Source organism: Pleurodeles waltl, chromosome 6 (assembly GCF_031143425.1).
Source record: "Pleurodeles waltl isolate 20211129_DDA chromosome 6, aPleWal1.hap1.20221129, whole genome shotgun sequence".
Lineage (NCBI taxonomy): Eukaryota > Metazoa > Chordata > Amphibia > Caudata > Salamandridae > Pleurodeles > Pleurodeles waltl.
Genome location: NC_090445.1, coordinates 193,132,190 through 193,145,189, shown reverse-complemented (window position 1 = coordinate 193,145,189; position 13,000 = coordinate 193,132,190). Strand labels below are relative to the sequence as shown.

General features: G+C 44.8%; 1 protein-coding gene across 5 annotated transcripts in view; it reads left to right on the top strand.

Annotated features, from left to right (window-relative positions):
* ZNF652 (zinc finger protein 652) overlaps nucleotides 1-13,000 on the top strand; it is a 292,555-nt gene that overhangs the window by 106,800 nt on the left and 172,755 nt on the right. For 4 of the 5 annotated variants that reach the window (XM_069237787.1, XM_069237788.1, XM_069237790.1 and 1 more), the window contains one exon: nucleotides 7,971-8,045. The exons of the other annotated variant lie outside the window; for it this stretch is intronic. In XM_069237787.1, coding sequence (XP_069093888.1) covers nucleotides 7,971-8,045 — 75 coding nt within the window. The remainder of the gene's footprint in view (nucleotides 1-7,970; nucleotides 8,046-13,000) is intronic. 5 annotated transcript variants of the gene reach the window in all.

Sequence of the window (13,000 nt, the reverse complement as noted above, 5' to 3'; positions counted from 1 at the left end):
CCACAGAAGTTACTTGCGGTTCGTGTTCGGTCACAAGCATTTTCAGTCCACCGTCCTCTCCTTTGCCCTTACCAGCAGCCCTCCGGTGTTCACCGAAGTGATGGCGGTGGTAGCAGCTCACCTGCACAGGTTAGGGGTTTCAGTCTTCTCCTACCTCAACGACTGAAGGCAGGCTTGACCCAGGCTGTCACCTCCCACCACCAGCCTACAGCAGACCTCCTGCATTCTCTGGGTTTTCACTGTAAATGTGCCAAAGTCACACCTGACTCCCTCGCAGATGCTCCCTTTCATCTGAGCTGTTCTGGACACAGCGCGGTTTCGGGCCTGTCCTCCCAAGCGGAAAGCCCAGGATTTTCAGGCAATGATACCGATGTTTCAGCCTCTATCCTGGATTTCGGTCAGAATGACAGAGTCTGCTGGGCCTCATGGCCTCCTGCATCCTGCTGCTGGCACATGGCATATGCAGTATGGCAGTGGGACCTGAAGGTACAGTGGGCGCAGCATCAGGGGAATCTCTCCGACATGGTCCATATTTCAGAGGGGACTGCAGGATCTGCAGTAGTAGCTTTAGAACCGCGAGTGGGTCAGAACTAGAGCCCTCTCCCTTCCTCACAGTAGTAGCAGATGTGTCACTCCTGGGATGGGCAAGCCACTTGGGAGTGACAGAGATGAGGGGTGTCTGGTCTCCAGTGGAGTCTGAGCTCCATATAAACCTTTTGGAGCTCAGGGCGATCACACTAGCATTCAAAGTAATCCTTCCCTCTCTTAAAGGGAAAGTGGTGCAGGTGTTTACAAACACCACCACCGCCATGTGGTACTGCAACAAGAAGGGCGGAATAGGGTGGATGCTTTGTCAGGAGGCTTTCTGCCTTTGGACATGGCTGTAACATCAGTGCATATTCCTGGTGGTTTAACATCTGTTGGGCTCTCTGAACATCAGAGCGGACGAACTCCGCAGTCAATACCTCGTCGATTACGAACGGTATCTCCATCTGGAGGTGGCGCTAGGTCTCTTTCAGCAGTGGAGAGAGCCTGTTTGCCTCCTCGGAGAACGCACATTGTCAGCTGTTTTGCGCGTTGGGGAAGTTCCACATGCTTTCTTTACACCTTTTCGCCTCTACCACTTCTGTCCCAAGTTCTAAAGAAGCTCAAGAACGACCGGTACCAAGTCATTCTTGTGGCTCTGGACGGGGCACAAAGAGTATGGTATCCTGAGATGTTGAGCATGGCCATCAATCCTTTGATCAGACTGCCCCTTCTGTCACAGCAACAGGGGATGTTCTCCATCGGAAGCTGTCCAGTCTCCGGCTTCTCGAGTGGCGATTAAGCAGCAGTAGTTGACAGCTTTTGACCTTCCTCCCAAAGTCTGTAACGTTATCTTGCCAGCCAGGCATTCCTCCACCAAAATAGTGTAGGCCTGTCGTTGGCATAAATTTGTGGCATGGTGTTTAGGCAATTCTGTTGACCCCCTCTCTGCCCCTCTTTCTGAGGTTCTTTTGTTTATTGGCCCAGCAAGGCTCTGAGCACCCTAAAGAGGTATTTGTCTGCCATATCGACTTTACTCTGATTGCCTGACCAACCCTCCTTGTTTAATCTCCCATTGCTGGACGATTTCTTAAGGGCCTTACGCATCTCTTTTCTCCTTCTCCGTTCATAATGCCCCAATGGGAGTTGAACTTAGTTCTTACCTTTCTAATGTGCTCTCCCTTTGAGCTGCTTTACAACTGCCCACTCTGCTTGCAGTCTGAAAACTGTCTTCCTGTAGCTATCACCTCTGCCCGCAGAGTGAGTGAGCTGCAAGTTCTTTCTTCGAAGCCACCTTTCATTTCTTTCCACCCTGACAAAGGTGGTGCTTCGTACTAGGGCTTCTTTCCTGCCTAAAGTGGTCATGTCCTTTCATGTAGGCCAATCAATCACCTTGCCTACATTGTACACTCCCCCACATCTTTTTAAGGAAAAGGAGATACTCCATAGTCTAGACCCAAGTTACGGTCTTGAACATCTGCCAAGCAACAATGTGGGCATCCTTGCACACGTTCACCAAACGTTACTGCCTGGACAGTTGGATTCAGAGAGGATGGGCACTTTGCCCGTTCGGTCCTTCAGGACTTCGCAGTATGATCTTGGTTCGCAGCTCTGCCTCCGAGGATGGTATTTCTTGGGTATGTATTCTATGGTAAGGAATCTGCTACTAGAAGTCTCTATCAGATGAACAAGTTCTTTACCTTCGGAAACAAATGATCTGGTAGAGACATGCTGTAGTTGCAGATTCCTTACCGACCCACACAGCCTCCACACTCTGCCAACTGATTTCTAGGGACAGAGAATTCCCTGTCAAGGCCCTAGTTCCAGCACACCTGAGTTTGTGTTCTTCACAGCTCTGCGCTACTGGTGTGGAAAGTCGTGAAAGAAACAAAAGTCAGTGCGCCAGGGTGGTGCCTATATATCACCTGTGACATCATGTCCGGTGAACACGACGCCAGTGACTGACGCGGAGTCGATCAACGCCACCTAACGCCACACAAGGGTATCAAATCAAATCAAATCATTAACATTTATAAAGCGCGCTACTCACCCGTGCGGGTCTCAAGGCGCTAGGGGGGAAAGGGGGGGTTATCGCTGCTCGAACAGCCAAGTCTTTAGGAGTCTCCGGAAAGCGGAGTGGTCCTGGGTGGTCCTGAGGCTGGTGGGGAGGGAGTTCCAGGTCTTGGCCGCCAGGAAGGAGAAAGATCTCCCACCCGCCGTGGAGCGGCGGGTGCGAGGGACGGCAGCAAGTGCGAGGCCAGCGGAGCGGAGGGGGCGGGCGGGGACGTAGAAGCTGAGGCGTCTGTTGAGGTCTTCCGGTCCCTTGTTGTGGAGGGCTTTGTGTGCGTGGGTGAGAAGACGGAAGGTGATCCTTTTGCTGACTGGGAGCCAATGCAGGTGTCTCAGGTGTGCGGAGATGTGGCTGTTGCGGGGTACGTCGAGGATGAGGCGGGCCGAGGCGTTTTGGATGCGTTGCAGGCGGTTTTGGAGTTTGGCTGTGGTCCCGGCGTAGAGGGTGTTGCCGTAGTCCAGGCGGCTCGTGACGAGGGCGTGGGTCACGGTTTTTCTGGTGTCGGCGGGGATCCAGCGGAAGATCTTACGGAGCATGCGGAGAGTGAGGAAGCAGGCGGAGGACACGGCGTTGACTTGCTTGGTCATGGTGAGAAGAGGGTCCAAGATGAAGCCGAGGTTGCGGGCGTGGTCTGCGGGGGTCGGTGCGGTGCCGAGGGCCACCAGGAGTCGTCCCAGGCGGACGGGGTGTTGCCGAGGATGAGGACTTCCGTTTTTTCAGAGTTCAGCTTTAGGCGGCTGAGCCTCATCCAATCTGCGACGTCCTTCATACCCTCTTGTAGGTTGGTCTTGGCGCTGGCGGGGTCCTTGGTGAGGGAGAGTACAAGTTGGGTGTCGTCGGCGTAGGAGGTGATGATGATGTCGTGCTTGCGTACGATGTCGGCGAGGGGGCTCATGTAGACATTGAAGAGTGTCGGGCTGAGCGATGAGCCTTGAGGTACGCCGCAGATGATCTTGGTGGGTTCTGAGCGAAACGGAGGGAGGTAAACTCTTTGGGAGCGGTTAGCGAGGAAGGAGGCGATCCAGTCCAGGGCCTGGCCTTGGATCCCGGTGGAGCGTAGGCGGGTGATTAGGGTGCGGTGACAGACGGTGTCAAAGGCAGCCGAGAGGTCGAGGAGAATGAGGGCGACTGTTTCACCGTTGTCCATCAGGGTTCTGATGTCGTCTGTGACTGAGATGAGGGCGGTTTCCGTGCTGTGGTTGGTTCGGAATCCGGTTTGTGAAGGGTCGAGCAGGTTGTTGTCTTCCAGGAAGGTGGTCAGCTGTTTGTTGACGGTCTTTTCTATTACCTTGGCTGGGAAAGGTAGAAGAGAGATGGGGCGGAAGTTTTTCAGGTCGCTTGGGTCAGCCGTAGGTTTCTTTAGTAGGGCGTTGACTTCAGCGTGCTTCCAGCATTCGGGGAAGGTAGCAGAAGAAAAAGAAGAGTTGATGACGGTCTGGAGGTGCGGGCGATGATGTCGTCGGCTTTGTTAAAGATGAAGTGCGGGCAGGGGTCCGAAGGGGCGCCGGAGTGGATAGAGTTCATGATGGATTTGGTTTCTTCCGTGTTGATGTGGGTCCAGTTGTTGAGGGTGATGTCCGGGGAAGCGGGTTCAGTGGTGTATGGTTGGGTCTGGTGTCCGAAGCTGTCGTGGAGGTCGCTGATCTTGCGATGGAAGAAAGTGGCGAGGGATTCGCACAAATCCTGTGAGGGCGTGACGGCGCTGGCGCTGGGGTTGGAGAACTCTTTGACGATGCTGAAGAGTTCTCTGCTGTTGTGGCTGTTTTTGTCTAGTCTGTCGGGTACTACTGAAAGAAAAATCTCTGGATCCAGACTTACGCTTGGGGGAAATTCTAAGGTAAGGAATCCGCAACTAGAATGTCTCTACCAGATAATTGGTGAATGAAGGTAAGTAACTTGTTCATCTTGAAAGAAAACGTGGATTACATGCACGAAATATAAACTGGTAAAAGAGATTGTTTATTATGAGCCTATTCAGTCATCACCTTTTTACGTTTGTCAGATAGTGTTATTTAATAGCAAAATGTTAATGCACCATAATGCCCCTAGATGATTTTACAAACACGAATTATTATGCAAATGCTAAAAAAAATTATTATAGATTCAAAAATCGTTTGCGTTTCGGGAGATAGCCTTTAATTTTTGCTGACTGATGTAAATGTGTAGGATTCTTGCCTTTTCTACTGGGTTGGTCACAAAATAATGAATTGTTCTGCTTTCGGATTATTATTTGTTTCTAATTTATTAAGTAATGACGTCTGAACTGGTGTGAGTCTTTCAGCTTCTCATACTTCAGGTGACTTCATCCCAGTGGGTTGATGAACCAAATTCAAAGGCTGCACTCAGATTATGCAGTCTCTAAGCTTTTCACAGAAGATGGCTGTCCCAGCATGCACTGTCAGGCCTCATCGCATTCTCCCCTCTATCTTTGAATTTAGTGGTAGAACTGTATATTTAGTTGGATATTTATTTCCTCTCCACCTGTCTTAAAAATCTAATTTATAAAGCCACCGCCTATAATAACAATTTCCTCTTTACTACCTTTTAGGCTGAAGGTTACTGGGGAAAACGTTGATACAATTATAGCGCTATGTAGTGCAGGCAGTATGAGCCAGCGCAACACTGAACACATGCGCAAGGTCGTCTCTACCTCAGTATGACACAAGCTTAGACATCCTGTCTCAAGACAAGCCTAAAACATTTCAGCAAGATATCAAAGCATTATTAAGTGACTTAGTAGAGAAATAGCTAGACAAACAGTCCAGCTGAAACCTAGAACTGCTATGGCACAAGTCCATTTCTGAAGAAGATACAATTTGTTAAGAGAAACACTATAATAAAACAATTAGCAGAGCAGAAAAGGCTTACTTTACCAAAAACGTCAATGAAGCCCCTAATAAAACCTAGGAAATCTTCTACATTTACCATGATTGAATCATTACTGATACCTTATAAGGCCATCCATGTGCATCCAAACTACTACTATTTTTTTGTCACCAAAATTTCCAGAATTTAAGACACACTCGCCATCACTGCAGAACTACACTGTGTCCCATTTCCTCACCTCTGTTACAATCCGCCTTCATCTCAGTCAGATTGTTTCAGAACATAGTTGATGAGCCCAACCATCGAGACCAAAGCTTATATTTGCCCACCACCCTGTTCTTACCCACGTGTTTCACAAAATTCTTCAATCAGATACCGCGTGAAGTATGTGCCTCAGCTCACTCTGGAGTTGTGCCTGCCCCAATGAAACTTGCCAGCATCATTCTCTCCTAAAAATACAAATAAAAAAATGAAGAGGTAAATGGCCGACTCTTCACATCATGACATCCTACAGCCCAATGTTTAATGTATCGTTTCTCAGCAAGATCATAGTAAAGGAGGGAACAAGACAACTTGGAGTACATTGAGCGGAACCAGCTCCTCTATGGCTATCAGTCTGGGTTTAGATTCTTTAAGATCAGTGTCAAGAAAGAACTGTTCCCTTTCATGGATGAAGAGATAAATATCTGGATTTGTATTGTCCTGAGTTAGATCTAATTTTCTTAACAGCATCCAGAAATGTAGACTCTAGAGCCTTTGAATCATCCATGCCCCTCGTAGCCCACAAGGATCACACCTTTCTTGCTTGCTGTCTAACCGCTGTTTGTCCCCCCCCCCCCCCCCCCCCCCCCCCCGGCCCATCTGCTTGGCCAATATGCAGTCTAATTCCATACACTTGTGAATGACTCAGATTCACTTCCTGCTAGACAGACATCCAGTATTAACTCATATTTCAACAATGTGCTTCTGTGTATACAAGATCCTTGTAATGTGGCATACTGAGCTAGGCACCTCATCTTTTAGCTGGCCTTCAAGCTCTGGGGAATTCCTCTTGCCCCGGGCCAGCAGTCCTACTAAAAAGACAAAGGTCTAAGAATTTTTGTTAACCCCATAAACCATTGCACTTGTTAAAGGTATTAATCTTCAGCGGCCCACTTTGCAAAATAATTTGCAAAATACTTCCAATTCTCCTGACAGATTATCAGGTGGAGCTAACGAGCTCATACCATGGCATCCCTGGACTGCTAGACAGACTGTCTAACAAAGAAATTCATACCAAGACTACAAATACCTCAGAATGATGCACGCAGTTTAGTTCCTAAATCTCTGCATAACCATGACAGCGGTCGGTTTCCTTCCACCTCCTCTAGTTTCCAGTAGAAGCCAGGATTAAATTCAAGGCCCTATAAGCCTTACTGGAGTTAAGGCCCAAAATACATGCAGAAATTGATCTCTCATTACACTCCAGCCCGAAACCTCCCATCAAAATCCATCAGCAGTCCTGCAAGAGGTCGACCTTCAAAGTGGATCCCTGAAGTGTAGGATCATAAGCAGTGAATGTCCTCAGCCTCACTATGAAACCCAAATGCAGCTAGTCAGGATTCAGGAAACTCCCAAAGAAAACTCCTAAATTCAAACATCCTTTCTAACATAACTCCTTGCTGAACTAATGTCCTTGTCAAAGGACTTTCGATACACGTGAAGCCCGTCCTATTTGACTCATTCCATTGCTTATTTCTCATGTAGCTGTATATTGAGGGTTCTTCAGGTGGTCTCAAGTAACTGAGAAGCAACACACATCTCTGTATACTACTACTGATAATAGTCTAATCTAGAATCTCTCTTCAACAGTGCCAATTGTATTGGGATTGTAGGGCTTCAGGGAACCCCCAGACTATGTTGTGCTTTGAGATGATTGAAACTAAAGCTCAAAAGTCTGTCTAAACATTGAAATCCTTATGCTAAGTTACATGGTCACCTTCGATTGTTCTCTTCTCATTTCTTCCTATTCCATTGGTTACTGTGGGCATTCCTCAGTGTATCACTGACTGGTGGTTGGTTTAGTTGACTGGCACATGTGTTAACTATTGCTCATCACAAAACGTTTTGCATGTTGATGAAAGCTTATTGAAGCAAAGCTGTGACTGCGCGCTCTCCAATGCGTGCTCTCCATTGATGCCCAACATTTTAATTCTGGTGTTTGTCAGAAGCTTTGTTGATCTAATGTCATGTTAAATTGTAAAGAACGTTATCGCTGGGGTTTAATTTTTGTTTTAGTGTGTCTTTTGCATGTTTGTCTGCTTTTGTACTTTGGTGGTACATGAAGGTTAAGAAAAGTGTTAAAACCTTTCCACCTCCAGTTTTTCCGTAGTCTCGCTATCAGATTTCTGTTGTTTAACCTTCCTAAGGATTAGTTCTAAAATATTTACATTTTGGTTTCTTTTTAGAAGTGGTTAATAGTATAATTTTTTAGGTAATACTGTTAGGGTCACGTAGTATTCCCTGCAACGGGCACAACCCTACTAACAGACACAATTTTTAACTCTAGAGTTGCCTGAAAGGATCATGCTACCTATCTGTGTTAAAGAAGTTAATTAAGGAAGAAAACCCGGATGCCGTTACAGTAAGTAACCTTCCATTTTAGATCCAACTGTGCTTTGTTCACTCCCTTGCAGGCAAGAGTTGGTTGCCTGTCTGCAGGGCGGCACACGTGACTGGAAGTTGGAATGTTTTGTTCATCGTATAGGTTGGTGAGGCAGAGCACACCCACCCTGCATTGTATTCCCTGCAAGGAAAATTTGTAAAATCCTTACCTTTTTGTGCATTTAAGACAGGGCCCTGCCTTCTGCAGTTCACCATTACCAGACTTGGAATTCAGAAAGGTTTGGGTTTTAAGTTTATCTCTTCTCGTTGCTTTTCTTCATGTGTGACCATGGCGTCTCTGAATATGTACTGTGCTAATACTGTTGGAAGATACAACGCTCTCCGAAATTACGAAATAGCTGTACGTTAGCGCTCCTACGCCAATATTTCTTGTAGTTGTTTGACTAGAGGAAGCATGTTCTCTGTAGCTCCGAGATATTTGCATGCTTAGGGAATAAAGATACTTTAAGCCCCCATTAGTTATGCTAAGGAAGTGACTTGCCGTAGTTTAAATGTGGCCGACTGACCATTGAGTGGCTCTGTCTATGAGGTGGGCACTCCAGGACAGCCTGTTCCTATGGCTGGAGAATGTTGTATGCTGTTGAATTCAACTCTGAATTTAAACAGGAATGGAGTTATTCTTTGTGTATGTGCATCCTAGTGGTGCCATCAAGTGGTGAAATTTGGCTGCTGCACAGACCCACAGAAAAGAACTACGGCATTTCTCGCCTAGATTATGTCCAAGTACACGTTTGGAGTGACATGGCTGTGGTTCTGTAATGGAGAGCCAAGGTAGCCCTGAACCCAGTCTTCACCCAAATGAGCGCAACTGAGTGGCCCATGTGTTAAATTTAAATGTAAAGCCAATTTTAGTTTAAACCCATTTTCAGCTCCATTTTCTTCACCAATATAGATAGATGCCTCTTTCCCCACGCACTCACACAGCAACTAGTGTTAATTTTATTATACAAGCAATTTATCATAATTTAGTCTTAGGTCGTAGATGGAATGTTAATAAGTGTAATACCATATTCAGTATGTTCACAACAGAATGAGAAACTGAAATAACCACAGCTAGTTTCAAACCTGTGGCCTACGAGTTGCCACGATAGTAATATTACCAAAGTTGTAACTTTAACTAACAATCTCACCAACTATTTCTGCTGCCCAGGTAACTCGAAAATGAAGTGGGGTTTTTAGAGAACATTGTCGGCGTGGCTTCTTTATTACTGTTGATCAAATTGTGGAGTACCCCCAGGAAAGTATTATCAGATTGTTTGAGATTAGATATTGCTCGTGCTATTACTTGGTTGAGGTATGTGAAGCATAATTTTTATAGAATTAGTTTGTTCTAATATGATTCTCCAGAAAAAACGTGTTGTAAAACAAAAGACAGTCAAAAGGTGCTTTTTGTCCTTTAAACTGAACACTTGTTTGCGTCGTCAAGTAATATTTTGGATACATTTTCATTCTAAACAGAACTGAGTCACTTGCAGGCCACATTTTCGAAATCTCCTAGGATAGTTCTGTGGGGGATGTGTGCGTGCTTTGATCGTTTATGATTTGCAGGTCACAAGTTCGTAAAGCACTAATTTGTTCAGCGGGCTGCTGCACACTCGATCTACGTTTGAATCATTACTAGCCCAAACGTTCTTTTGTTTAAAGCCGTTAAAACTGATATATGTTGGTTAGGTTAGGCCATTGGCATGTTGATAGCACATTCTGCCATTAGCTGGGTCTCGTAGCACTGTAGTCATTAATACTAATTACAATACAAAACAAAATACTTTAGTAGTGAACATTGTAGAAATGCCCAACCACTGCTTTTTCTTTCCTTGCCTACAGTAAAGAAAGAATAGAGCTTGTGTGCTCCCCTTTGTATTTTTTCTGAAGAAATCCTTATGTAATTTGTTTGAGATCTCAATACATTGGAAGAACGCTTTTATATCAATCTTAATTTTGTCTGGACAGAGTGTAACATTTCTAGCTGTGCTGATCTAAACCACCTTCTTGCGGAAGCAATTATGACTAAAGGAAGTTCTGACTGTTTAAAGTGATCCTCTTCTTTTACTAAACACAGGTTTGTTTTGCGGTGAGAAGTCTTAAGGGATCTACTAAATGTCGCACAAAAGTAAACATTTCCTAACCAGTGGAATCTAGGCAGTGTTTGGATGATATGTTAAATGATGGACCAGACAATACACAAGCAATACTCCGTTTCGCCGATCTTAATAATTTTACAAAGAACAAAATCATGCATATTCTAGTGAAACGAAGGAGAGCTGCAGTAGCCAAGAGATTGGAGTCTTCCTGTAGAAACATATGTCCATTAGAGTGCAGCTTTCTTATGCAACCAAGAATATGCACCTCCATATGTTCATGTACCTGAAAATTCTCAATCACCTTTTACATTCATCTACAAATGATGGCGAAATCAGCTGATTATTGTGGGTTGAACTATTCAGAAGCTAACTTCTAAGCATCACCAAAAGTATTCCAGCAGTGAGAGGTGGCCTAGAATACTAGTATATCTTTTAACTAACCGGGGCACCCAAAAGTATGTCGCTGATGCCAGATACAATAAAAGAGGGTGTCAAAGTAGAGCGCCTAGGCCTAATGCACAAATGTATTAATAAGTTGCCCAGTAGTCCTTCTGCTACTTCCAGGAATATATTATTCTCTTGCCTCAAAAGAGAATTTGTGGCTCACTGCTGCCACTTCTAGCAGTTTCAAACAGGTGGTCACAATTTCTTCCTAGTCGACTAATTTGTGACACATCATTATTTAGTTCCTTGACAGTAGGATTACTCTCATTTAAGTTTAACTCTCTCCTAAAGCATCACTTGTTTTCTGGTCAGTCTTGGTATATGCTTTCTTTAACCACCGCAGTGTCAGTCCAGTGTGCATCAGTGTTTAATATATATAGCACTATAGAAGTGTACGGTTTGTTTACTTGACTTTCTTACTAAGTGCTAAGTCTTCCCTGTGAACCTGCTTTTCTAAAATCGGGAGCACAAGATGTTCATAGTTCATAAGGGAGGTGTGGGATCTTGGATTTTGGGGGCCTGTCACTTGTGGTGCTGGGCGATAGTGTTGTGTAACTACCTGGCACCTTCATTGTGAGTGTGGGGTTTACTGAATTGTCTCTCAATAGATGTACTTGAGTGGAAAATCAAGCCCACATTGAATGTCAAGATCTTCCCCAAAATGGGGTGTCCAAGCGTGGATCAATTCTTGACAGCTCTGGCCAGGAATTGTCATTGATTTTGTGCCATTCTTGCATCTCCCAAATGGTTCCCAGGGGGGTATCTTTGAGTTCAATAAGTTTTAGAGTCACTGCGATTCTGCTTTATTCGAAGTTCTGCAGAAGTTGCGGGCGGATCGAGCACAGCTGACATGATCGCCGCATGTTGGGTAAGCAAGATTTGGTTCTCCCATCTCTTGAAACTCATTGCTGATCCTCCACTTACTCCCCCGTACTAGGTGGATCTGCTTTAGCAGCAGGGTCCTCCATCCCAAACCCCTAATGCTGGAGATGTAGTGGTGCAAATCTAGAGGCTTTCTATATGCTTACATAATGTTGTCTTTCCTGTTAGGGTTCACTCCTCAAAATCTGTTTATGGATGGCACTGGAATATGTTTGACTCGTGCATTTTTGAAGGTTTGGATCCTTTGTGGTTCCATTTTTTTTGGATGTTTTATAATTTGTGCAGTATTGTGCCGAACAGGGCTTGGTTGTCTCCACTTTAAAACCCTGTTAGGCTGCTCTATCCACCTTCTATCTCCAGCCTAGTGGATTGATTTCTGAAAGATTTGCGCTTTGTTTTTTCACTCTGCTGTTCCATACCAAATTGAAATTTAGTTTTAACCTTCCTCTTAATTACCCCATTTGACCCATTTCACACGGTGCCTGATAAAATCTTTTAGTTTGTGGCAATAATTTCGCCCCATAAGATCAGTGAACTTCAGGTCTAGTCAGTCCTGCCATCTTTCGCTGTGCACTCTCCCGTTAAACTAGTCCTTCGTAACTGCCCTCCCTTTTTCTCAGTTTGTTTGCTTTTCACCTGCTTCAGTTTATCACTCTTCCATACTGGTTTCCTTCTCCTCATTCCGTCAAGGAATAGAAGACTGCTCAAACTAGACCAGACATGCTGTATCTTATTACATTGACCACACATGACAGGCACTGGATGGTCAACTTTCTGTGGGCTTGGGAAACCTGCAGGAAAAAAAAAAAAAACTACTCTACTTTAGTAACACATTTTCTGGTGGCTAATATATTTTCCTCCAGATTCCTCATTGACCGCCCTCCTTGTCACAGAGCTAGTATCCGTATTAATGAGATTCCAGACATGCAATATCTTGTTTACTGTTAGTGCTGCTGTAGTTTATACTCCCAGAAACTGAAGCAAGTGCACCGTCATGCTTCTGTTCAGATATCCTTACATCCTGGCCGTCTGAAGCTGTGGTTAAAGCTATGTGACTCCACCTGGAAGTGCTGAAAAGTTATGGCTTTCCCAATCTTGCACCTTGGGGATATTTATAAGGTGAGCAATATGTAGAAAGATGAAATATCGACTAAACTTGTTACCAAAGGTAAATGACTTTTTCCTATAATGAATACTTCTTTCTGCAGATTCAACACCATAAGAATCACTTACTGTGGATGATTCAAGGGTCCTTCTAAGCACTGTTTTACTTTTCTAGAAGTGTGTATATACCACCATTCTTTAAAAAATACTGGGTACGTTGTTTCTTTTGTCCTGATGTCTCGGTAGAAGTATCTTTGCAGGAACATTGTTTTTACCTTTTTGGAGTATTAGTAGACTAAGAAGCGATGCTTAGATTATTTGACTTAGTTACTCAGAGACCATACATGATTGATTTCTTAGTAAAGTTGTGTTGAGTGCTTATAGCAGCTTACTAACTTGGATT